Source organism: Thamnophis elegans, chromosome 10 (genome assembly GCF_009769535.1).
Source record: "Thamnophis elegans isolate rThaEle1 chromosome 10, rThaEle1.pri, whole genome shotgun sequence".
Lineage (NCBI taxonomy): Eukaryota > Metazoa > Chordata > Lepidosauria > Squamata > Colubridae > Thamnophis > Thamnophis elegans.
The window spans coordinates 46,983,326-47,007,555 of NC_045550.1; the positions used below are offsets into that span (position 1 = coordinate 46,983,326).

At 40.5% G+C, this 24,230-nt stretch overlaps 1 protein-coding gene across 3 annotated transcripts in view; it reads left to right on the forward strand.

Moving 5' to 3' along the window:
- KCNAB1 (potassium voltage-gated channel subfamily A member regulatory beta subunit 1) overlaps nucleotides 1-24,230 on the forward strand; it is a 189,521-nt gene that overhangs the window by 23,140 nt on the left and 142,151 nt on the right. For 2 of the 3 annotated variants that reach the window (XM_032225555.1, XM_032225556.1), the window contains exon 1: nucleotides 10,337-10,557. The exons of the other annotated variant lie outside the window; for it this stretch is intronic. In XM_032225555.1, coding sequence (XP_032081446.1) covers nucleotides 10,337-10,557 — 221 coding nt within the window. Of the gene's footprint in view, nucleotides 1-10,336; nucleotides 10,558-24,230 lie in introns of those variants that run through there. 3 annotated transcript variants of the gene reach the window in all.

Below are 24,230 nucleotides of genomic sequence, written 5' to 3' on the forward strand. Positions count from 1 at the left end.
AAGAAAGGAAAATGGTAAATATTGTTTAAGAGTGCTGGGTTGAATTGTGGCTTCTTGAGGCACATGTAGTCCTTGACTGATGACCAGTCCCTTAGCAATCGTTCAAAATTACAACAGATCCTCCCACACCCCCCAAAGCTATTGATGATCCAATTTTGAAATCTTCTGCCAACATTTGCTGATGCACACATTCTTATGGTGCACAAGACTACCACAGGTTGTGACCATGGAGATTCTGAAGTCATAAGTGTGAAAAAGGGTCACAATCATTTTTTTTTCAATGCCATTGTAACTTTGAATGGACACTAAATGAAGTGTTGTAAGTGGAGGACTACCTGTAAGGGACATTTGGAATCTTAAGGTCTCTTCATCAGATTGGTTGTTAAGTCAAGGGTAAAGTCAAAATGAAATTCTCTTTTAAGTTGAACTCAACTTGACTTTGTGGATGTATCTATAAGTTTCTTGGCAATAAAATGCAAATGATTCTATAAGGCTTTTGGCCTCAGAGTACCTTATACTCTGCATTTCTAGAGATTTGCATCTCCCATCCAATAATAGCAATAATAATAATAACAGTAGACTTATATACCGCTTCATAGGGCTTTCAGCCCTCTCTAAGCGGTTTACAGAGTCAGCATATTGCCCCCAACAACAATCCGGGTCCTCATTTTACCCACCTCGGAAGGATGGAAGGCTGAGTCAACCCTGAGCCGGTGAGATTTGAACCGCTGAACTGCTGATCTAGCAGTCAGCCTGCAGTGCTGCATTTAACCACTGCGCCACCTTGGCTCCTATCCAGATTCCGTAGGAACTGGATCCAATTCTCCTTAGTTTCGCCATCCAGATAAAATCAGCTATGTGCTGCGATCTGCTGAGAATAAAATGTAGGAGCAGATTTTTTAAAAATAACAGGGTCGTGGTGGCGTTTAGTCATGCCAGCCACATGACCATGGAGACCTCTTCGGACAGCGCTGGCTCTTCGGCTTTGAAAGGGAGATGAGCACTGCCCTCTAGAGTCGGGAGCAACTACAGATTACATTTTTCTGTCTAAACGCTGAAGGGGACGACAAAAAAAGAAGAAGAAGAAAAGCTTCGCGAAGGAGAAGGAAGAAGAGGGAAAAGCACTCTAGAGTCGGGAGCAACTAGCACATATGTGTGACAGGAACCTTTACCTTTACCTCACTACACTTAAGCATATATCAAATCAAAATGCATAAAGTACTTATATACTGAACCAAGCAGGAGAGGGATTACAGAATGCCAATTTGTGTACATATTTTATATTTGTGGATCTGTCTTCATAGCCAGTGACAGCCTGAACAAGTGAATAAAATGGCAACATTTTCAGAAAGGTTTTGACATTATCTCTCCCAGACTTGAGAGGAAATGACTGGCCCAACATCACCTAGCTGGCTAAGGCAAAACTAGGCAAAACTAGAACTCCTAGTCTCCTAATCTGAAACTTCAATCATTACAGCAAGGTGTCTCTCCAAAATTATCTCACATAGGCCATAATATTCTTTTGTCTGTAATTTAAAATTGTTTTAAATATTAAGCAAAAGTTTGATCTTTTTTTAAAAAAATGACTGAGCTGGTTCAGTTGATTTATGTAATCTGACAATTTTAATCGGGCTGGGAGTTTTTCTTTTAAAGTTCTTCAGGCTGGTTTTGGATATTATTAATTATTGCATTTTCATTGTTTTAATTTTCTCTTATCCCACTTATCATTTAAAGAACTGTATTTTTTGTCAAGCAACTAATAATCCTTCTAATAAAACCAGAATTGCAGGCTAGATTAGGAAGTGGGAAAAGGAAAAGGAGAACCAAAGAATATGATGCAAATCACTTCCAGTTTGCTGCCAATGAAATTACACAAACACTTGCAGGAAATCACCAGGAATTAGGAGGACATGAAAGAGATTTTACTTAAATACATATTTTTACTAAAGTTGGAAACATTTATTAATTAGGAACCACTTTAAGTTCACAAATGGGGCAGAAAAAACAAAATTAATATTTGCTGAAGAAAAAATATTAAACAATTCTTAATATTTACCAAGGACTCATAGATATTTACATCCAACTTCCTCATCAAAACTTACCTTTACATTGGCAGCCCAAGAGAGTTTTATTCCAGGTAAATTATTTGCCACTCAAGTTTATTGTCGCCTTCCAGCTGCCTCTCTTTTAATTGGAGATGCCTTGAAGTAAAGTTGAGATTGTCTGCAAATGAAAATATATTTCCCTGAAGCCATAAATCCTTCTAAACTTAAACATTTTATTTATGCTGTCAGACTGGGTTTATTTAACCCAGAGGTACCTATAGGCCACAAACTTCCCCATCAATACCATGTGGGTTTGATGCAGTTTCCATGGTAGTAGTGTTAGGTAAGGTAAAGGTTCTCCTTGCACATATGTGCTAGTTGTTCCTGACTATAGGGGGTGGTCTCATCACCATTTCAAAGCCAAAGAACCAGCGCTGTCCAAATATGTCTCCGTGGTCATGTGGCCGGCGTGACTAAACGCCGAAGGCGCATGGAATGCTGTTACCTTCCCACCAAAGGTAGTTCTTATTTTTTTTCTTGCATTTTTACATGCTTTTGAACTGCTGGGTTGGCAGCAGCTGGGACAAGTAACAGGAGTTCACTCTATTACACAGTGCCAGGGGTTCGAACTGCTGAACTTTCTGATTGACAAGCTCAGCGTCATGCCTATAGCATGGGTATGGTTAGGACTTTTATTTTATTTAGATCCCATTTTTATTACTTTTATAAATAACTCAAAAATGGCAAACATATCCCAAACTTCTTCCTCCATCTATTTTCACCACAACCTTGCGTGGTGGGTTGGGCTGAGAAACTGGCTCAAAGTCATCCAGCCAGCTTTCATGCCTAAAGTTGACAAGAATTTACAGTAAGGTGACCAGACGTCCCGCTTTTGGCGGGACACCCCCGCTTTTCAATGCATTTTCCCGCGTCCCGCCCGCCTTTTTAAAAGGCACGCTTTTTTTGGCGCTCGCAGCTCCCGCCCATCAGCTGCTAGCTTGCTGGGCTGGCTCATCGTTTTGTTCTCTATCCTACCGATGAGCCAGCCCAGCAAGCTAGCAGCTGATGGGCGGGAGCTGCGAGCGCCAAAAAAAGTGTGCTTTTACCTACCTACAAATTTAAGCCAGCCCAGCCTGCCCGCTCACTGATTGGATTGGCCTGGACTCCAGCCAATCAGTGAGCTGGCTGGGATTGGAAATTTTCAGCACGCCTGCGCGAGTCTCCATTTCCTTTCACCAAAAGACGAAAGAGGTTGCAGCTGCGCTGACTGGTGAGTATTAAGAGCCGCGAGCGGATGGTGTGAGATCGCCGCCCGGTAGCCACCAGAAGCCGCTCCCGGCCACGGGCCCCTGCCCTGCCGCGTCCAGCGTGTCTTCAACAGCAAGCGGGTTGCCCGCCCGCCTAGCTGCGTTGCCCACATGCGCGGGGATTCAAGAAATCCGGCTGGATACTTTGAATCCCCGCGCATGTGGGCAACGCAGCTATGCGGGGGAGGGGAGCTTCGCTTGAGATGACCATGCTATGCCTTCCATAGCCTGGTCCTCCCAAGCAGAGCCCGCCTAGCTGCGTTGCCCACACACGCGGGGATTCAAGAAATTCGGCTGGATACTTTGAATCCCCGCGCGTGTGGGCAACGCAGCTAGGCGGGGGAGGGGAGCTTCGCTTGAGATGACCATGCTATGCCCTCCATAGCCTGGTCCTCCCAAGCAGAGCCTGCCTAGCTGCGTTGCCCACACACGTGGGGATTCAAGAAATCCGGCTGGAAACTTTGAATCCCCGCGCGTGTGGGCAATGCAGCTATGCGGGGGAGGGGAGCTTCGCTTGAGATGACCATGCTATGCCCTCCATAGCCTGGTCCTCCCAAGCAGAGCCTGCCTAGCTGCGTTGCCCACACACGCGGGGATTCAAGAAATCCGGCTGGATACTTTGAATCCCTGCGCGTGTGGGCAATGCAGCTATGCGGGGGAGGGGAGCTTCGCTTGAGATGACCATGCTATGCCCTCCATAGCCTGGTCCTCCCAAGCAGAGCCTGCCTAGCTGCGTTGCCCACACACGCGGGGATTCAAGAAATCCGGCTGGATACTAGTCTCCGTGGAGAGCTTGGCAGGCAGCTGGCTGGACTTCTAAGAGGTGGGGGGGAGGAGCGGCAGCTCCTTGAAATGGAAAAAGGCTTGCTTCCTCCCCCTCCCCCAAATGAGACCGGGCTCCCAGCAGCGATTTGCCATTTGAGAGAGAGAGAGAGAGAGGGAGGGAGGGAGGGGGAGAACGCGAGTGTGTGTATCCCTCCTTCCTTCAGCCCAACACTCTAGCTCGGCTTGGCTCCCGCTTCGTCTCTCCTGCCTCTTCGCTTCTCTGTTTGATTGTTGAAAGTGGGAGCCAAACCGGGTCATTCCTTCCAAGAGGCAAGTTTCCCATTGATTGAATGACTCGCTGCCCTAGACCCTCTGCAGTCCCTCTCGTCTGGCCAGAATGCCAGCAAGAGTGTTGGGCTGAAGGAAGGAGGGATACACACACTCATGTTCTCCCCCTCCCCCCCTCCCTCCTTCCCCAGCCAGTCCCATGCCTTCTCCCAACCCCCGCCCCGTTCTCTTAGCTGCCCCGTTCTCTTAGCTACGTTCTGCCTTGTGATTGCTGTCTCCGGGCTCTCCTCTCCTATTATCGTGGAAGGTGTCTCATTTGGGGGAGGGGGGGGCAGGCCTTTCTCCATTCAACAGATCCAATATACAGAGTTTTATTTTTTGGCCCTAAAAATATTGTCACTGAGGATGAGAGAAATTTCTTCATCATTGCTATTGGCCTCAAGTAGCAAATAATTAAACATGGTTTTTAGTGTACTTAGTTAGTGATCTGCTTTTTAACATTACATGGTATCAGTTTCAAGAATGCATGCAATCCTGAAAATTTGTAACAAACTTGTTGAAGGGCCTATGAAATATTTTCTAGTTTAGTGTAGAATAAGTATTCTTAATAAAAGAAAAAGTCATTTTTATTTAATCAATTGCATTCCTGTTTATAATGGCATTAATTAACTAAACTGGAAATAAATCTATGTTTTGCTAGAGTTTTAAAATTAAAAAACCTTACATTTTGTTGCTATTATTTTAATCAGAGTTTTGCCAAGTGAAATTATATAATGGTTCCTCATGTCTCTGTAATTTTCTAAATCTCATCCAGAAGTACCACAGAATCTGGCATTTTCAGCAGAATGATGCTGATGCTAATAAAACATCCTGATTTTTGGTGAAAGGATGGAAAGAGGAAGGAAGGAGGAAGAGAGATCTAAAGTGCAGAAAGACAGAAGGCAGATAGGCAAGAGGAAGGAAGGAAGGAGAAAGAATGGAAAGGAAGGAAGGCTAGAAGGAAGAAAGAGGGAGGGAGGGAGGGAGGGAAGGAAGGTGAAAGGAGGAAGGAAGGAAGGGTACTTCCACTTGTAGGCCTGGGACTGAATGCAGGAGGAGTCTCTCCATAGGATCAGCTGCTCCTCTGATCATGGTCTATGAAAATGTTACTGCCTGCCTGACGCAAATTTAGACAGATGGTGCTTTGGGCTGCCCCTCAAATCCCCCCTTTACTCCTCCCCCTGTAGAATTCAGCCCCCTGAGTTTTGCCTTTGAGGGGCATGTGTGGTTATGGCGGATGGCAGAGTCAGCTGGAGGTTGAGAGGGGATTGGGGCTTTTGTCCGCCTGTGGAGTTCTCCCCATGGACAGGATGGGATGTTGGCATGAAAGGGATCCGGGCACAATCTCACCTGTTCCAAGTAAAGTTGCCTTTTGCAATTGGCTACCGGTAATCCTCGACTTACGACCAGGATTGATCCCCCAATTTCTGTTGCTAAGGGAGACGTTTGTTAAATGATTTTGCCTCATTTTGCGACCTTTTATTGCCACGTTAAGTGAATCATGGTGGTTGTTAAGTCAGGAACATGGCTGTTTAGTGACCAAAATTACAATGGCATTGAAAAAAGTGACTGATGACCATTTTTCACACTTAGCGACCATTTTCACACTTAGCAACCGTTGTGGCATCCTCATGGTTACGCGATCAAAATGTTGATGTTTGGCAACAGATTCGTATTTCTGATGATAGTTTGAAATGGTGACAGTATAAATTATTGCTGGTGTAATACTTAACAATGGTTTTTAAGGATTTCTTTTATTTATAGAATACCTTTTTTATTATTTTGGGGGGATTTTTACTTTTAAATTGTTTATAAAATGTATTTACTACAAGAAATGTTCCTTTTTGCAAATGTGATCTTTGCAAATCTTTGTGATGCAATATGTTCAGACCAGGTTTACGTGTCTCAAAGTGGCTGCTATTCTATGGGCAGGCCAGGTTGGTGCAAGGCAGCTTTGCCAGATTTGGTGTGTTTCACCCTCATTGAATTTTATATCGTATAAAGAATGGAAGGAGGAAGGAAGAGAAAAAAGGAGGAAGGGAGTGAGTGAGGAAAGAAGAGGATGGAAGGAGGGAGGAAGGAAGGAAGAGAGGGAAAGAGCAGAAGACAGATAAGGTGAAGGTAGATAAGCAAGAGGAATGAAGGAAGAAGTGAGGAGTCTCGAGGAGGGGGAAAACATTTAGTGACCAAAGTTACAATGGCATTGAAAAAAGTGACTGATGACCATTTTTCACACTTAGCGACCATTTTCACACTTAGCGACCGTTGTGGCATCCTCATGGTTACGCGATCAAAATGTTGATGTTTGGCAACAGATTCGTATTTCTGATGATAGTTTGAAATGGTGACAGTATAAATTATTGCTGGTGTAATACTTAACAATGGTTTTTAAGGATTTCTTTTATTTATAGAATACCTTTTTTATTATTTTGGGAGGATTTTTACTTTTAAATTGTTTATAAAATGTATTTACTACAAGAAATGTTCCTTTTTGCAAATGTGATCTTTGCAAATCTTTGTGATGCAATATGTTAAGACCAGGTTTATGTGTCTCAAAGTGGCTGCTATTCTATGGGCAGGCCAGGTTGGTGCAAGGCAGCTTTGCCAGATTTGGTGTGTTTCACCCTCATTGAATTTTATATCGTATAAAGAATGGAAGGAGGAAGGAAGAGAAAAAAGGAGGAAGGGAGTGAGTGAGGAAAGAAGAGGATGGAAGGAGGGAGGAAGGAAGGAAGAGAGGGAAAGAGCAGAAGACAGATAAGGTGAAGGTAGATAAGCAAGAGGAATGAAGGAAGAAGTGAGGAGTCTCGAGGAGGGGGAAAACATTTAGTGACCAAAGTTACAATGGCATTGAAAAAAGTGACTGATGACCATTTTTCACACTTAGCGACCATTTTCACACTTAGCGACCGTTGTGGAATTCCTCATGGTTACGCGATCAAAATGTTGATGTTTGGCAACAGATTCGTATTTCTGATGATAGTTTGAAATGGTGACAGTATAAATTATTGCTGGTGTAATACTTAACAATGGTTTTTAAGGATTTCTTTTATTTATAGAATACCTTTTTTATTATTTTGGGGGGATTTTTACTTTTAAATTGTTTATAAAATGTATTTACTACAAGAAATGTTCCTTTTTGCAAATGTGATCTTTGCAAATCTTTGTGATGCAATATGTTCAGACCAGGTTTATGTGTCTCAAAGTGGCTGCTATTCTATGGGCAGGCCAGGTTGGTGCAAGGCAGCTTTGCCAGATTTGGTGTGTTTCACCCTCATTGAATTTTATATCGTATAAAGAATGGAAGGAGGAAGGAAGAGAAAAAAGGAGGAAGGGAGTGAGTGAGGAAAGAAGAGGATGGAAGGAGGGAGGAAGGAAGGAAGAGAGGGAAAGAGCAGAAGACAGATAAGGTGAAGGTAGGTAAGCAAGAGGAATGAAGGAAGAAGTGAGGAGTCTCGAGGAGGGGGAAAACATTTAGTGACCAAAGTTACAATGGCATTGAAAAAAGTGACTGATGACCATTTTTCACACTTAGCGACCGTTGCGACCATTTTTCACACTTAGCGACCGTTGCGACCATTTTTCACACTTAGCGACCATTGCAGCATCCTCATGATCACGTGATCAAAATTTTGTTTGGCAACAGATTCGTATTTATGCTGGTTTCAGTGTCCTGGGGTGAAAATTTTTTTTTAATCAAGCCAGCCCCCCCCCCGCCCCCCGGTCAAGGGTGTCCCTCTTTTCCAATCTGAAAATCTGGTCACCTTAATTTACAGCCTCCCAGGTTCTAAACCAGTACTTTAATTACTACATCAAACTGTTAAATTCTTTAGGAACATGGTTCTTCCATCTTCATTCCCACAAAAGAACCAGGTATTCCTTAACAATCTCCCTGGAGTAGTCTGGTGCAGGATTTTTTCAGCAAAGTATCCTTTCAGATTTTTATTTTCCTCGTTCATTCCTTTTTTCTTCTCCTTCCCCTTTTCCTGCCTAGAACCCAAACTCCTCCAATAGTGAAACCTATCTATGTCAGGGCTTTAAATTATTCTTTTGCCACTTGAGCAAAATAAATGACGCTGGCCCACTTTTCAAGATTGTTTGGCTCTTGGCCCACACTGAGATCATCCATAGTAATACCTAATGGGATGCTCCAGCTGAATGAGATCCATAAACTATTTGAAGCATTCCTGAAGATCTGCAGCTTTGCCTTTGTTCACACCTCCTAGACATGTGTGAAAGTGGGCAAGGGGGTCTGTTTAGCCACACACAATGTGGACAGGCATATTTTAGGCCGACGTATTGCACAAATCCAGCCGGTGCGGGTTACCTTTCTGGACCACCTAGAGGATTAGAATTAGTAGATTGTGATTTAAAGAAATGTAGCCAGCGCACTGCAGATGTACAGCCAGTCCTCCAAGGAGATGCTCAAATCCCCCCCCCCCAACCTCTCGGCCGTCGTTGGGAGTCAAACGCCGATTAACCCACTAGATTTGGTGCTGGAAAGTAAGTGGGCGGCGCTACCTTCGTTTAGCTACCTGGAGACCCACGAGAGACGCTTCACACGCCCTCCCGTTCCCTCACGAGCGTTCGGGCTTAAGAGTTGTTTTGCTTTTCGAGTAATTGGCGAAGTAATGCCACGAGCTGAACTCAGGCCGCCACGAGGTTTCGCGCGCTCTCCGTCTACTGGTCGAGTGCGCGCGCGCCTGCTTTGGGCCAACTTTTGGGATTAGCCCGATTTCGCTCAAAAACCGCGTGAAAAGGGGCCTCGGTCTGAGTCCCAACGGCGGGTTTGCGCGAACATCCCGCTTAATCCCGGCGCGCTTCATAAACGCGCGCAGGCTTTCTAGCATCTCAGCCTGCCCGGCGCGAGGGATTAATTCGTCAGCGCGCAGCCGGCTAGTTCTTTCTTTCTCTCTCCCCCCACGCGCACCACACACGCGCGCAACAGAGGTTAGCGCGCTTTCGCCTACATTTATTCTGCCCCTGCGTGTATGTGTGTGGGGTGGTGGTGGGGTGGAGCTCCGTTCCCGCGGTGTAGGCAGCCCCGCAAAGCGCCTCTCCCCACAGCGGCTGCCGCGCACAAAGAGAGGGGAAAAAACCCGCCGCCCTCGCGCGCTTTCTTGTACGCTTCCTAAAAGGGGGGGCGCGCGTTGCACGTCCCGCCACGGAACCGCATCGGAGCCTCCGGTGGGCGCAGAGACCCGGCTTTGCTTCCAACCCAGGGTTTTTAAATGCTGCCGCTCGGGGGAACCAGGGGGATCCAGAGGAGGCGTGGTCTTCCGTAGATGCCGACGTCGGGAGGCGGCGGCTGGAGGGAGGTTCGTGGTCTTCGGGGAGTGGGGGGGATCGGGGCGGGATTAAGCGGTGTCAAGACTCCTCTCGAGTTCTGCATGGACACGCTTCCGCGGTCCGGCGAGGCTCCGCGACTCATCCTGCGCTGATTGGAGCCCTGCGTGAAGGCGAGGAGCTCAGATGCCGCTGCTTTGCCTTCCCTGGAAAGATGCAGGCTTGAGCTTTTTTTCCGAAGCGGTGGAGCGAATGGAAGGTTTTTCTGTCTAAACGCTGAAGGGGACGACAAAAAAAAAAGAAGAAGAAGAAAAGCTTCGCGAAAGAGGAGGAAGAAGAGGGAAAAGCGACTGTAAACGCATTCTCTGCCCTTTTCATTTTGTGCTTTTGGCAAGTTCCGCGCTCGGGTCTGCCTCGTCGGTTGTTGCTGCAACAACCAGCCCCTAATTCACTTTTGTTGGAGGAGCACGCCTCGAGTCGGGAGGCCCCGTCGAACTGCGCCGGGGAGTGTTCGGCTCCTGCATTCCTAGCCTCTCAAGGAGGCGGAAGTTTTTTTCCCCTTCTTCTTCTTCCCCAATTTGAAGAGGAAAGCTTCGCGAGAGAACCATGCAAGTCTCCATAGCGTGCACGGAGCATAACCTCAAGAACCGGAATGGGGAAGACAGGATGATCAGCAAACAGACCTCCTCCGGTCCAAATGCGGTCAATGCGGCCAGAGCAAAATTCCGGACAGTGGCGATTATCGCTCGCAGTTTGGGAACCTTTACCCCCCAACATCACATTTCCTTAAAAGAATCCACTGCAAAACTGACAGGAATGAAATACAGGTATGGCAGGTCTTTTGGGTCACAACTCGGGGGTATTTCTTTCCCCCTTTCACCATCCGCTGCACCTCAAAGAATGTTACTGACATACAAAGTTATGGACATATAAAGTTCCCTCTCCTCCCCCCCCCCCAAAAAAAAACAAGAAACAAACCCTAGAATCCTTTTTTATTTTGTTTTTTAGAAATGAAATCACCCCCCAAAAAGTTTAAATATTTAGAAATCTAGAGCATTGGGTTCCAAATTTGTGGTAATATTGGTTTTGGCGCTGGCTGCCTCCCATTAACTGGGATTTTGATCTTTGCAGCCCCAGATAACTTTTGATGATTTTTGTAATTTCACTGAGTAAATATTCTAGGGAAGAGAGATTTGATGGCTTTCCATTTGTAATTAGGGAATTTGGATTACTGCCTCACTCTTGACGATTTACTCAAGAGAAAGTTTGCCTCTCAAGGCACCTGCTGGGCTGTTCAGAAAAGCAATATGTGTTAAACTCAGTGGGAAGCTCTTTTTGCGTATTTATTTATTAACTTTATATGCCACTCATTTCCCTTTTGTATTCTAATTACTGCTGAGCGGCTCATTATGAGCTTCCCATCTGCAACAGAGAAAGATTTATTTTGAATAAAATGTGGAGTAAATTGCCTAATACAGTAAAGTAATAAGTGTTTAACTGAAGAAGTGTTATTTTTCCACAAAAGGGAGCCAAAAAAAGGCAGTGGAAGATGGTTGCTGATTGAATTCTGAGATTCACTGTATTTCATCCTGATTTTAAAGCAGGATTTTGTTTTAACTTGATAAAATGAATAGCTGTATTTAATGAAGTCAGAATGACTTTTCCAAGAAGTCATTTATTTGGCATTTGAATGGTTAGTTCTTGAATGCAAGAGGACACAAGCACTTATTCCCACACCTATCATAAGCAGAGTTGTTGCTTAGTCATCAGATCACCTGCTGAATTTACTGCAGTAACATTGTGAATGGTATTGAAGGTAAGCTCTAGACACGAGTTTTAATTCCACTGAGTAAAGAAAGCCGGTGTTCGTTATGCAGGCTTGTCCAGAAGTAGATTCTCTGTACATTCTCTGCCTTACAGACAGGAGAATATGCAAAGTATTGCACCTCTAGGCTTAGTTAATAAAACTGTTCTTATAATTTAATGCACGCGTATCCAATGAAAAGCACAATTTACAGTGGAAGAAGTTAAGGTGCTGGATTAGAGCAGGAAAGGCCCTGGTTCAAATCCACCTTCAGCTGTGGAAATGTCCCTAGCAGACTTTCATGCAGTCACACTCTTTCATTCCATCCTACATGATCAGGCTGTTATATAGCAATAGCAATAGCAGTAGACTTATATACCGCTTCATAGGCCTTACAGGCCTCTCTAAGCGGTTTACAGAGAGTCAGCATATTGCCCCCAACAATCTGGGTCCTCATTTTACCCACCTCGGAAGGATGGAAGGCTGAGTCAACCCTGAGCCGGTGAGATTTGAACCGCTGACCTGCTGATCTAGCAGTAGCCTGCAGTGCTGCATTTAACCACTGCGCCACCTTGGCTATGGGGCAAAGCAGGAAGTAAATCTAAGTAAATCTAAGTTAAACCAAGTTAATAAGTTAACTTGTTAACTAAATTAATAAGTTAAACCAAACCATCAAGACAATCAAACCAAGTCATCAAGAGTTATTATTTTTAGATGGGATGTAAGAGGTAATGAATTTTGCTGGCACTATATATAAAGGGTCTTTCATCTTTTCCAGATCATTTCAGTTAGGCTTGTCTATGTATTTTATGTTTATGTTTTATGGAGAGATAGGATGCTATGTTGGATAGAAGGCAGCAAAAAGATATCCCATCTGTCTCCAATTTGTTTGTTAGGCTATATCCAACCTGCATTATTTTTATAAGCAACACAAAGTGGTGAATATATTCAACATACTTTTCCCCTCCTATTTTCCCCACAACTACAACCCTGTGGGGTGAAGGTCATCCATCTGACGAAATTTCATGGGACTAGAGCTTAGGGTCTCTTAGTTTCTAAACTGGTGCCTTAATGGCTAGACCAAACTGAATCATCAATGGACCATCTGCGAGAAGAGAGATCTTTTCGTTTCTCTCTAACTCCAAATATTCTCAGTTGTAAAGTTCATGTAGTCTATCGTGCAGAAGATATAATATATTCCTTGCCATCTTCACGTAGACCTTGAAAAATGTCAAGTTAAAATCTCGGAAAAGGATTGAAAGCCAGTTTTGATAGTGTTGAAATAAGTGAGTCAGTGGTCTGATTCATTGGGGAAGTTCTTAAGAGTTCTACAGTTCATCTGCTGATGGCTCTCCATTTACATCCTTGACCTGGACCCAACTCCTTGTTCTTTGTACCATTCATCTTGAAATAGTATATTTGTTTAAGAGCGGGAATATCACTACCTCTAGACTTGTGAAAGTTAGGTTCTAACTTTCTTCTCCTTTAAGAGACAGTCCATCTTCCAAAGATACCTTGCAGCTATTTACAGAGTGTTCTGATAACTATCTATCATTTTCTTATAAGTTGTACTACACTATGTTTTTTGGAAACATGGTAAAAAGTTTTTAAATAAATCTCAAGTGAGTTAATGCTGGTTACATAATATTACACAATAATATCTTCCTTTCACACTTTGAATTTCCTGGCATGTACTACGAAACATTTTCAGTTCTTATTAATTTTTAACCTTCACCTTTTAAATTGGTTTGCTTATACCCTAACTAACAAGAATGATCATGTTATAAATCTCAGTGTTCAGGATTCTTTAGCCTTAGAAATGTAGGAAGGATGTCTAGGTACCACTCGCAAGCTGCTCCTCCATTGAAGCTAAAAATAAAGGCATAAAATAAATAAGAATACCCTTTGGTGAAAGAAGTGTTATGAGATGTAGAAGGCCAAAATCACCTGAATTATGCAACATTTGCAAGAACACAAGAGTGTTTCTGGATCAAACTGCATCCTTATCTAGTTCAACATTTGGTATCACATAGTGACCAGTCAGGAATCTGGAAACTTAAATCATAATCTAAAGAGAATCCTCTTCCACATTGATGTCCATTAGTTGTAGTTATTCAAGACACTATATACAATGCTCAAGATTAGTAGTGATTGATAGTCCAATTATCTAACCCCATTTTAAAATTATATAAATTGGTAGCCATCATATTCAATGGCAGTGAATTTCCAAGCTTATTATTGAATAAAGAAATAATTCCTCAGACTTTCCCACAGTTAGGTTCACTCGGTAATTCTAAGTTGTAACATCCATATTTAGGAAACGTCCATGTATATTCCATATGCACATCTGGAAAATATATTAGATATATTTTACCTATGTTGAGTCTTTTTACTTATAGATCAACTTTCATTGGATTCCCCATCTTGGAATGTTAATGAATGCATCTGGAGAGAACCAGATTTAACAAAGTTTCAAGTATTCATGAGATCATTATGGGCTGTAGATGACTGCTTGGAAAGTCAAGACAAAAAGTATCTTGCAAAGATTGTCAAGCAGACTTCATTATATAGTCCATGTTTATTATCTTATCTTCCCTTGCTTTGTTTCTAGAATTAATTGAAATGAAAGTTTGTTATCACTATGCGATCTTTGTCTACTTGCTTATTCTTGACTAGTTCAGCATATCAAAGAATGCATTTGAGAATAAAAGGATCTGAGATCCTTCCGTTCATTATGAAGAGTTTGGGATAGAAATTAATTTTGCATTTAGTAATTGCTCTAATTGGAGTTTGGCATTTGGTATCAAAGAATCTTGATTTTATATTTAAACAATTTTCTAAACGTTCTGATGAAGAATGGCTCAAAATATGTATAATTCTAAAAAGATGAAGACTTTGGTAGGGGTTGGAGAATACATGAGTTTCCAAGTAGAAAAGATTTAGTCATATATATTACAGAATCATGGTAAATATTACCTTTTGATAAGTAAAATTATTAGATAACCAGCTTTGGGGCTAAAAGCTGTCTTATGTCCCTGCATTTCTAAAGCCCTCAGTTGCATTATTGGCTTGAAAATTAAAATTCATTAGAATGTTATGATAAAAGTATATTTTGGTTCCTGTTATATAAATATATAAAAGACTTTTTAGATAACACTTTTCAGCAGAATGGGTTTTTTTGCCTCATTATTTCACTCTTTCATTTTTTTTTTACGCTCTTTTGCCTCTTACATCTGGTAGGCATCTTTTGAACAGCTACACCTGAAAGGAACAGCTTCCTTCCTGAAAGAAACATCTCTGACAGTGTTTTTATATAAAGGCCACACACGAGATAATTATTGTATAATACAGAGGTTGAGAAAATAAGAGATGCAGTGACAGGAACAAGAGGATCATTAATAGCAGAGTTTTGCACCAGATCATAGATAAGCAAGGGAAAAATATTACTTCTAGTTTTAATGCACTTTACACTCCAATGAATTCAAAGCACTACTAGATTTAGTAGAGAAGATTTTTTTCCTATTTAAGATTATCTGTTATAAACTTTTATTCCTCCTAAGCTGATTTAGTTTACTTTATTGTCATTGCCCCTTATAGAACAAAATTAAATGTGATCTTCAGTGTACAATGACAGTTCAGATTGTGGTTGTTAAGGAATCATGTGCAGTCATTAAGCATGACATCAGGTGGTGGCTGGTTTCCTCATTGACTTGACTTATTGGAAGCTGACAGTGAAGATCACAAGTGGTGATGATGTGACTGTGGGAAGCTGTGACCATTGTAACTGTGTGCTGGTTGTCAATCATGATCCTGTGACTGTGGGGATACTATGACAGTCACAACTTCAAGGACCGGCCATAAGTCTTCTTGTTGAGCACTGTTGTAACTTCGAATGGTTGCTGAACAAGAAGTCACTAAGTGAGGACTACCTGTATAGTCAAAAGCCCTTCTGTGTCTTTCATGGTTGACAAAGCATAATGATACCCCTGATGACAGCAATCGGACCAACCACTTGATGGGCTCCGTAGTACCCTGGGGTCTCTAGCCTGCTGGCCAAACCATGTCTTCATGCTTTTTGAAGGTGCATTTTATCTTTATATGACTTAGAAGTCTGAGTTGGAAAACAATTTAATGTAACTGAGACAGAAGGAAAAGATTAGGTTCATATATTGGTTTTTAAAATATCAATATCTTACTGCATGCTGAGAGCCAGTTTGGTCTAGTGGTTAAGGCTCCGGGCTAGACACCCAGAGACTGAATTCTAGTCCTGTCTTAAACATGAAAGCCAGCTGGGAGACGTTGAGCCAGTCATCCTGTCTCTGCCTACAGTCAGGCTTAAGTAACAACTGATCAGTTAAGTGGACCTTTTCTCAACCACTGGATCAACAGTCAGTTGATCTGAAAGAAAAAAAAAACCAGATTCTGCACCAGTGGTAGAAATGCTTGGAAGTTTTTATATATGCATATACATTTACTATATGTACTGTATATAATTACATGCATTAATGTACTTCCTCCATCTAATGAGCAATCCTTATAAAAGTGTTCCCAATTATCAGAGGCAACTGAATTGTATTGAAATGTATTCAACTCATTGTGATGTGGATATATTTATGGACTTCTAAAGAAACTAATCAGCATGCAACTGCATTCCACAATAACATGAATTGTTGCAAAACTATTCAGATCATTTCTTATAGTATATGAATTTTCATGAGATTCGGGCCTCGCACGTGAGCAAGTCAAAGATGCTGCAGTCGCCTTTGGGTTGCACTGTAGATAACATACCAGAGGCCCCTGTAGTAGCAGGATGCCTCATAGCATTGATTAATATTGAGTGGGGAAGCAGTTCACAGGCATTGTGCCTTACCAGGTATATATATCTCTTGGCTTCAAACTTCAGTTCTGCACTTTCTTTGCCTTGTCTAAAATGGCATTTAGCCCACAGGAGTCTTGAATTTTGTTCTGTGTGAGATGACAGCAGTCTGACAGGCTAGTGAAAATATTTGTTCCTTACCTGTATTCAGGCTATAGTTCATTTAATTTGTGGCCCAGACATGGTCTGTATATCCAAATGCTATTTTACCTAGTGCTGCAAGTTTTTGAAAAAAGAAATTGGTTTGAAATGTGTGGCAGAGGTTGGGAAGTATAGTAGTTTTCCCAACTACTTTATTAAAAAGAAAACCAAATTAGTGCAATATATTCCCTCCTTCAATTAATCTCCTCTTAATAAAATATCTCTTTAAAGTATTGTTCTATAGGTATATCCATTCATGACTCATTTTATAAACTCCTCCATGTTTAGTGGGGTCATTCTGTTCTGGATCCTTCTATGGGAGAAAAATCATAATATTGTTACCTCAGTTTATTGGTAGTGACAAACTAGGATATTAAGAATATCCCTTTCTTTGAGTGGAGTGAGCTGATAGATGCCAGGAGATCAGAGAAGTGATAAGGCATTTGGAGGATATAATTGCATTTGTCTCACGATTTGTCCTTTGGCCATAACTCTGCTGCTTCAATCTTAAGAGAATACAACTATAGGAATAGCACTTAGACTTATATACTGCTCCATAGGGCTTTACAATACTCTTCAAGCAGTTTACAAATGTCAGTGTATTTCCCTCAACAATCTGGGTCCTCATTTTACTCAGCTTGGAAGGATGGAAGGCTGAGTTAATCTGGAGCCAGTCAGGATCGAACTTCTGGCTGTGGACAGAGTTTGCCTGCAATACTACATTCTAAACACTGCACTACCACCAGTATGTCATTAAAAGGCTTCACTGATATTATGAACATGGATTGTGGGCAAGGTTGGATAATATCTTTGATAATGGAATCTCTTAGGCCAACAATGGGGAGGGGAAAAAAATCAGTTGCTCCTGAAGCCAGATGAAAATCAGATATAAAGGAGATAATGTCATCATTCAGGGAATATTTTGTTGGAACCTTATCATATTTTCCAACTTACCCTTGAAACAGTTGGAATGCACTCGGGTGCTGTGTTGTACCTAAAGATACTAGAAAATGTTTGGTTTGAAGGAGAAAATAAAGGAAAAAGGAAAAAAAATACCCTGAATAAATGATTAGTAAATGTAGCAATATATAGAAAATCATAAAACCTACACAAAGTGGACTTCTGATTCTTAAACCACTACACAAATAGATAATATAAGCTTTTAAAAGAAAATGTAATTCACAGATTCAATTACACTAGCATGAGAATTATAATGTGACTCTTCATCGTCCTTTTCTAGTGGCTATTGAAACCTTTTAAACAAATGTTAACTATAATTTGTACCATTTACTGTTTTAAAATAATAAAAACAATGAAGCAATACCGCAACCTACAGTAACCTTCCAATATTGAGAAGTGCTGAAAAGAGGAGTTTTGAATCACATTCCGTTCCCACCATTCATCTTTTTATTTCATGCTGTATTCATTTGTCTAATGCAGTTTGCCTCAGAAATATCAGAGTTATCCCTTTGCATTTTCTCTTTGTTACAATTTAAAGAGCTGTGGAATAATAGCACTATGAATGACTAGTCCCCTGTGGAAAGGTGGAGAAGCTGTGTTGATCCCAGGATGTGAAACGATGTGAGTAGGAAACAGATCAACCCACATATTCTGTGGAACAAGAAATAAATTGTCTCAGCAGGAGTCCCAGTGTAGGGCGATCATACAGGTGCAGAACTGATTCAGCAATGGCGCAAAGATTCTTTTTAAGTGACCTAACAGGAATCCTGGTGGGTGATTTTTCAGTGATAATGACTAACACAGTAACAATCGTCACAGAAAAAGCTTTGTTCTGCTTGCTGTAACATTTACAAACATAATGTGTGAATCAAGGTGCCCCATGTTTACCTTAATATAAGGGTAGTTTGGAATAACTTTGGGAAAAGGCACTTTATAAATCACAGTTTTTCTAAAAAAATACATGCATTTTTAGACATACTTTTTTCATCTCACAGTTCTCAGTCATCACTGAATTCATTTTTTTAAAATTTACAGTGCAGCTTCTGTATCTGTAAGACTAGCTTGAGTTAAGTAATATTTGCATTATGTACCATCAGACTGGCTAACTTTCACAAAATTTGATTTCATCAAAATTAGATAAGGAGTAGTATTTTTTTTTAAAGGTGTTTATTTTATACTTTCTTTTGTCATTAGTTTAAATTAAAGCTTTCTGTTTTCTAGGCATATCAACAAAGTTTGCATGTTGCCTCACTCAAAAGTAAAAATGCTTCACATGCACAGTTGTGATTTTTACACACACACACACACACACACAAACCTATGAGGTTGAGAGCGAATGGTTTGTCTAAGATAGTTTGTTAGTTCATTGTGTAGGCAAAGATGTGAATTGGAGCTTTTTACTAGGACAATGGGAAAACTTGCTTCATTCCATCTTCTAATTTTGACGAATCATTTGAGAGCTGTTAAGTAACAGTGGCTTTTTAAAAAAATGCCATTCTGCACAGAGACCTACTCAGATTCCTTGAAATCAGCATATTTGAATTTGAATATAGTACTGGTTGGACAAAAGGAAACTGATTTGGAGCTCTAAAAATGTTACTTAGTTTGCGTAATGGAACGTCTGCAAGAAAACAACCAAGCTCAGACTATTTCTATTTGCGCCGTTCTGGTCCATAGTTTCAGTGCTCTGTACATATTGGATATAGCTATGTTTGTATGTATTTTTTTCCTGTTCTCCATGAGATGCTCAGGAACAAAAATAAATAAATTGATCAGTATCAAAATATCTTTTGAAAATGTGACTGTGTGATTAAGTACATTTAAAATAGGGTAGCTGAAGAATGCATACTGAAATGTTGTGCCACATTTTTTTTCTTAAAATGCAGATTAGTACCGACATGATAGGAAAGATTTATGAGTCAACATATGAAATACAAATGAGCTAGCTTTTTATTTGTTAAAATTTCCTATCTAATCATTCTATTGCCATTCAATGGGTAAAAAAGAGCAATAATTACTTGAGAGATGAAGCAGGAGAGTCAATATAAATTTTTCAGACTACACTTCTGGTATGAATGCATTATGATGTATAAACACATTATGAAATTTGTAGGTCCAATATTCAATTAATCAAAATGTTCATAACTTGTTTCTTTTATTGTCTGCAGTATTTTTGTTAAAAGAACAACAAAAAGAGTCTATTTCTGAATGTACAACTCAACATTATTTTTCTTCCAAACATAAATACAGTTTAATATATCAATTTATGTCTATATCAACAGAAACGAAAAGAGAAAATAGGAAATAATCACTTAATATTGTCTTATATGTGAGTCTGTTATTAATTCTTTTTAAAAAATGAGAATCACTTTGTACAAGATCTAAGGTTATCTGATCTTGCTGAAGGCACTACTTATTCGTCTCTACTGAGTTTTTAAAAGCCTAATACACTGAGATCCAGAAAAGAGGTGGTATTCAGCAGGTTCTGACCAATTCTGGAGAACCGGTAAATACCACCTTTAACTGGCCCCGTCCCTAACTATTCTCTGCCTCCTGAGTCCCAGCTGATCGGGAGGAAATGGAGATTTTACAGTATCCTTCCCCTGCCACACCCACCAAACCATGCCTACCAAGCTATGCCATGCCACCAAGTTACACCCACAGAACCAGTTGTAAAAAATTTTAAATTCAGAATGCCACTGGCAAAGAGCCAGCAGACACTTAGAAATACAATTAGAAGTCTGAAAATCTGAATGAGAACTAACATTGTCCAATCAAAATCCAAATTTCTAAGATATAATAGTTGCCTGTTTGCCCTCTTAGAATATTTAGAGAAAAAAATATTCTAGGAAAGCATAGCATTCCATTAGTTTGGCTTTTTTAAAGCATATCAAAGCAAACATATTTCTTCATTAATAAAGAAAATAACTTGAAGTCAAATAAAAAATTCACACCCGATAAAGTAAAACTAATTGATTCATTAATCTACACTAGCAATGAACTTTAAAAAAAATTCACCCATAATTCTGAAATTTGCAGAATACAAAATGCAGGAACATGAAACCTTTTCCTCCAAGGAGTATTGTTGGTATGCCAAAACCCACCCTTGAAATGTAGTAAATGCAACCCATGTCATTTAATGAAAACTATATACCGATAGTAATATGCTTATAGCCCACTGTATGTGATTATTTTCCTCATCTATCCAATTTTTAAAGAGCTTGGCAACAACCTTTGGGGTATACTAAGGTTTTTTGGAGTTGAGTGTAACCCTGGTAACTCAAATATTGTCCTTCTGACTCAGTGTTGCATTCACAGGAAAGAACATCAATCCAGGAGCATGGAATTACATGCAGATTTTTTGATAGTCATAGGGAAAATATTTGTCACTGATTATCTGAGGATGGGGTGGCTCAGTGGCTAAGATGCTGAGCTTGTTGATCAGAAAGATAGGCAGTTCAGTGGTTCGAATCCCTAGCACTGCGTAACAGAGTGAGCTCTCCCATTACTTGTCTCAGCTACTGCCAACCTAGCAGTTCAAAAGCAGATAAAAATGCAAGTAGAAAAATAGGAACCACCTTTGGTGGGAAGGTAGCAGTGTTCCATGTGCCTTCGGCGTTTAGTCATGCTGGCCACATGACAACAAAGATGTCTTCTGACAGTGCTGGCTCTTTGGCTTTGAAATGGAGATGAGCACTGCCCCCTAGAGTTGGGAATGACTAACACATACTGTCTGTGCAAGGGGAAACTTTACCTTTCCAGTCTTGTCTACAGATCCTGTTTTAATGGTTTCCTATTAAAGTTCCATTTTGCTTAGTCTCCCAGCCTGAAGGACTATTCATCTGTAGCTACCTGCTAACATTTCACCAATCATTTCACAAGCTACTCATATTTAATGGCAGAGCTCAGCAGCACCCTTCCATCTGGTTATGGGAAAAGCAAAACCTGATATACGATATGGACGTTCAAATTATTTCTGAACATGCCTTTTTAATTGGAGGAACAGCTTTGAGAATGTGTGCAGTTGTATATAACTCTGGCATGGCTACGTTGAAAATGTGACTATCCATCTGAGATAAAACATGAAGGTCCCTTCATATGAAAGTCACATTTTATCTGGAGATGTTACACATCACTAATTTTCTTGGCAAATTGGGGGGGAAAAGGCAGATATTGAGTTTTTAAATTATCATCATACCATAGAAGGAAGTATTCTTGCACTGATACACAATTAATTTGTTTCAGCATCTAAGTTAGATCACAGTTAAGTTTCTTAAAACAGAAGCAACAACAAACTCCTACATCTTCAAAGTCAATCTATTTCACTGTTGGCCACTTAGTAATGGCATCAAGCTGTTCTTGATGCCAAGCCAAATTCTTCTTCCAATTTCTTCTTTTCTCCTCTTCAAGCCAAGTATACCTAACTCTTCAACTGTACCTAATAGCAATGATGTCCAGATGTTCTTTTTACTGTGAACCACCGAAAGAAATCTACAGCAAATGGAGTTCTGGATCTTAATTTCTGATGTCTCCTTTTGACTTAAGTTGATACCACTCTAATGGGAGAAAGTGAAAAGGAATTAAAGAGCCTCTTAATGCAGATGAAGAAGGAGAGTGAAAAAGTTGGCTTGAAACTCAGCATTAAGAAAACTAAGATCATGGCATCCAGCCCTCTCAATTCCTGCAAATAGATGGGGAAGAAATGGAAGTAATGACAGATTTTATTTTCCTGGGTTCCAGGATCACTGCAGATGGGGACTGCAGCCAAGAAATTAAAAGACACTTGTTCCCGGACAGGAAAGCTATGGCAAATCTAGACAGCATACTATAAAGCAGAGACATAACCCTGCCAACAAAAGTGTGTATAGTCAGGGCTATGGTTTTTCCAGTTGCGAAGTATGGCTGTGAAAGTTGGACCATAAGGAAGGCTGAGTGCCAAAGAATTGAGACCTTTGAATTCTGGTCCTGAAGAAGACTCCTGCAAGTCCCTTGGACTGCAAGGAGATCAAACTAGTCAGTCCTAGAGCAGATCAATCCTGACTGCTCTTTAGAAGTCCAGATCCTGAAGATGAAACTCAAATACTTTGGTCACCTAATGAGAAGGAAGGACTCACTGAAGAAGAGCCGAATGCTGGCAAAGATTGAGGGCAAAAGAAGAAGGGGATGACAGAGAATGAGGTGGCTGGATGGAGTCACAGAAGTAGTAGGCGTGAGCTTAAATGGACTCCAGAGGGTGGCAGAGGACAGGAAGGCCTGGAGGAACATTGTCCATGGGGTTGCCATGGGTCAGACGCAACTAACAACAACAACAAGATACCATTATGATGTTTCTTTCTGAAGTTTTAGAGCAGATATTTTCCTGCTCAGGCTTCTTATTTTCATGGGTAGCTTACGTTGTGGATATTGTGATATATATGTGTGTGTGTGTGTAGTATTTGTGCTGATAAATACGTGAATGAGACTTCGTCGAAACGTCGCCAAAACACCTCCAATTTTACGCGGGAGAAAACCCGAACAACTAGAGACCTACATACTAACACCCGCGAAAACCTCAGAATATATATATATATATATATATATATATATATATATATATATATATATATATATATATATATATATAATATATTATATTATATATATATATTTTATATATATATATATATATATATATATATATATATATATAATATTATATTATATTATATTTTATATATATATATATATATATATATATATATATATATATATATATATATATATATATATATATAAAAACACACACACACACTCACACACACACAGATATATATCCCTTCCTTGTTTGTGCATCAGAGCATCTGGCAATAACTGAAATAGCTTGCTTTATTTAAAACCACTTGGCCAGAGTACATGAAGTACAGATGAGATGGGTGCAGCTTTGAAGATCCATGGTTCCCCCAAAGGCTAAAGCCCCACATCTTAAGAGTTCCAAACTAGAGTAACCACTTTGCCCGAATATATTTAAATGGTATTTGAATTGTATTACCAAAAAGAGAATGAAAACATCTTACTTAACATGTACAGTAAATGGAGTTCTGGATCTTTAGATACAAATTATCTATGTAATAAAAAAGCACTGATTATGCAGAGGGTGATAAGAATTTGAAAATCCAAAAGCTTGCAAAAGCCCAAAACATTAAAGGGGGAAAAAATTAAGGTTAGAACAGAACAGAACAACAGAATTGGAAGGGACCTTGGAAGTCTTCTAGTCTAACCCCCACTTAGGCAGGAAACCCCATACCATCTCAGATGAATGGTTATCCAATATCTTCTTAAAATATTCCAGTGTTGGAGCATTTACAACTTCTGAAGGCAAGCTGTTCCACTGATTTATTGTTACAATTGTCAGGAAATTTCTTCTTAGTTCTAAGTTGTTTCTCTTCTTGATTAGTTTCCATCCATTGCTTCTTGTCCTGCCCTTAAGTGCTTTGTAAAATAGCTTCTCTCTCTTCTTTGTGGTAGCCCCTGAGATACTGGAACACCATTATCATGTCATCCCTAGTCCCTCTTTTCATTAAACTAGACATACCCAATTCCAGCAACCATTCCTTATATGTTTTAGCATTCCTCTTTAGGCAGAGGAGAGACCTGATAAAATAGAGCAGGAGTGTCAAACTTAATTTCATTGAGGGCTGCATTAGGGTTGTGTTTGACCTTGGGGGGGCGGGGTAGGTGTT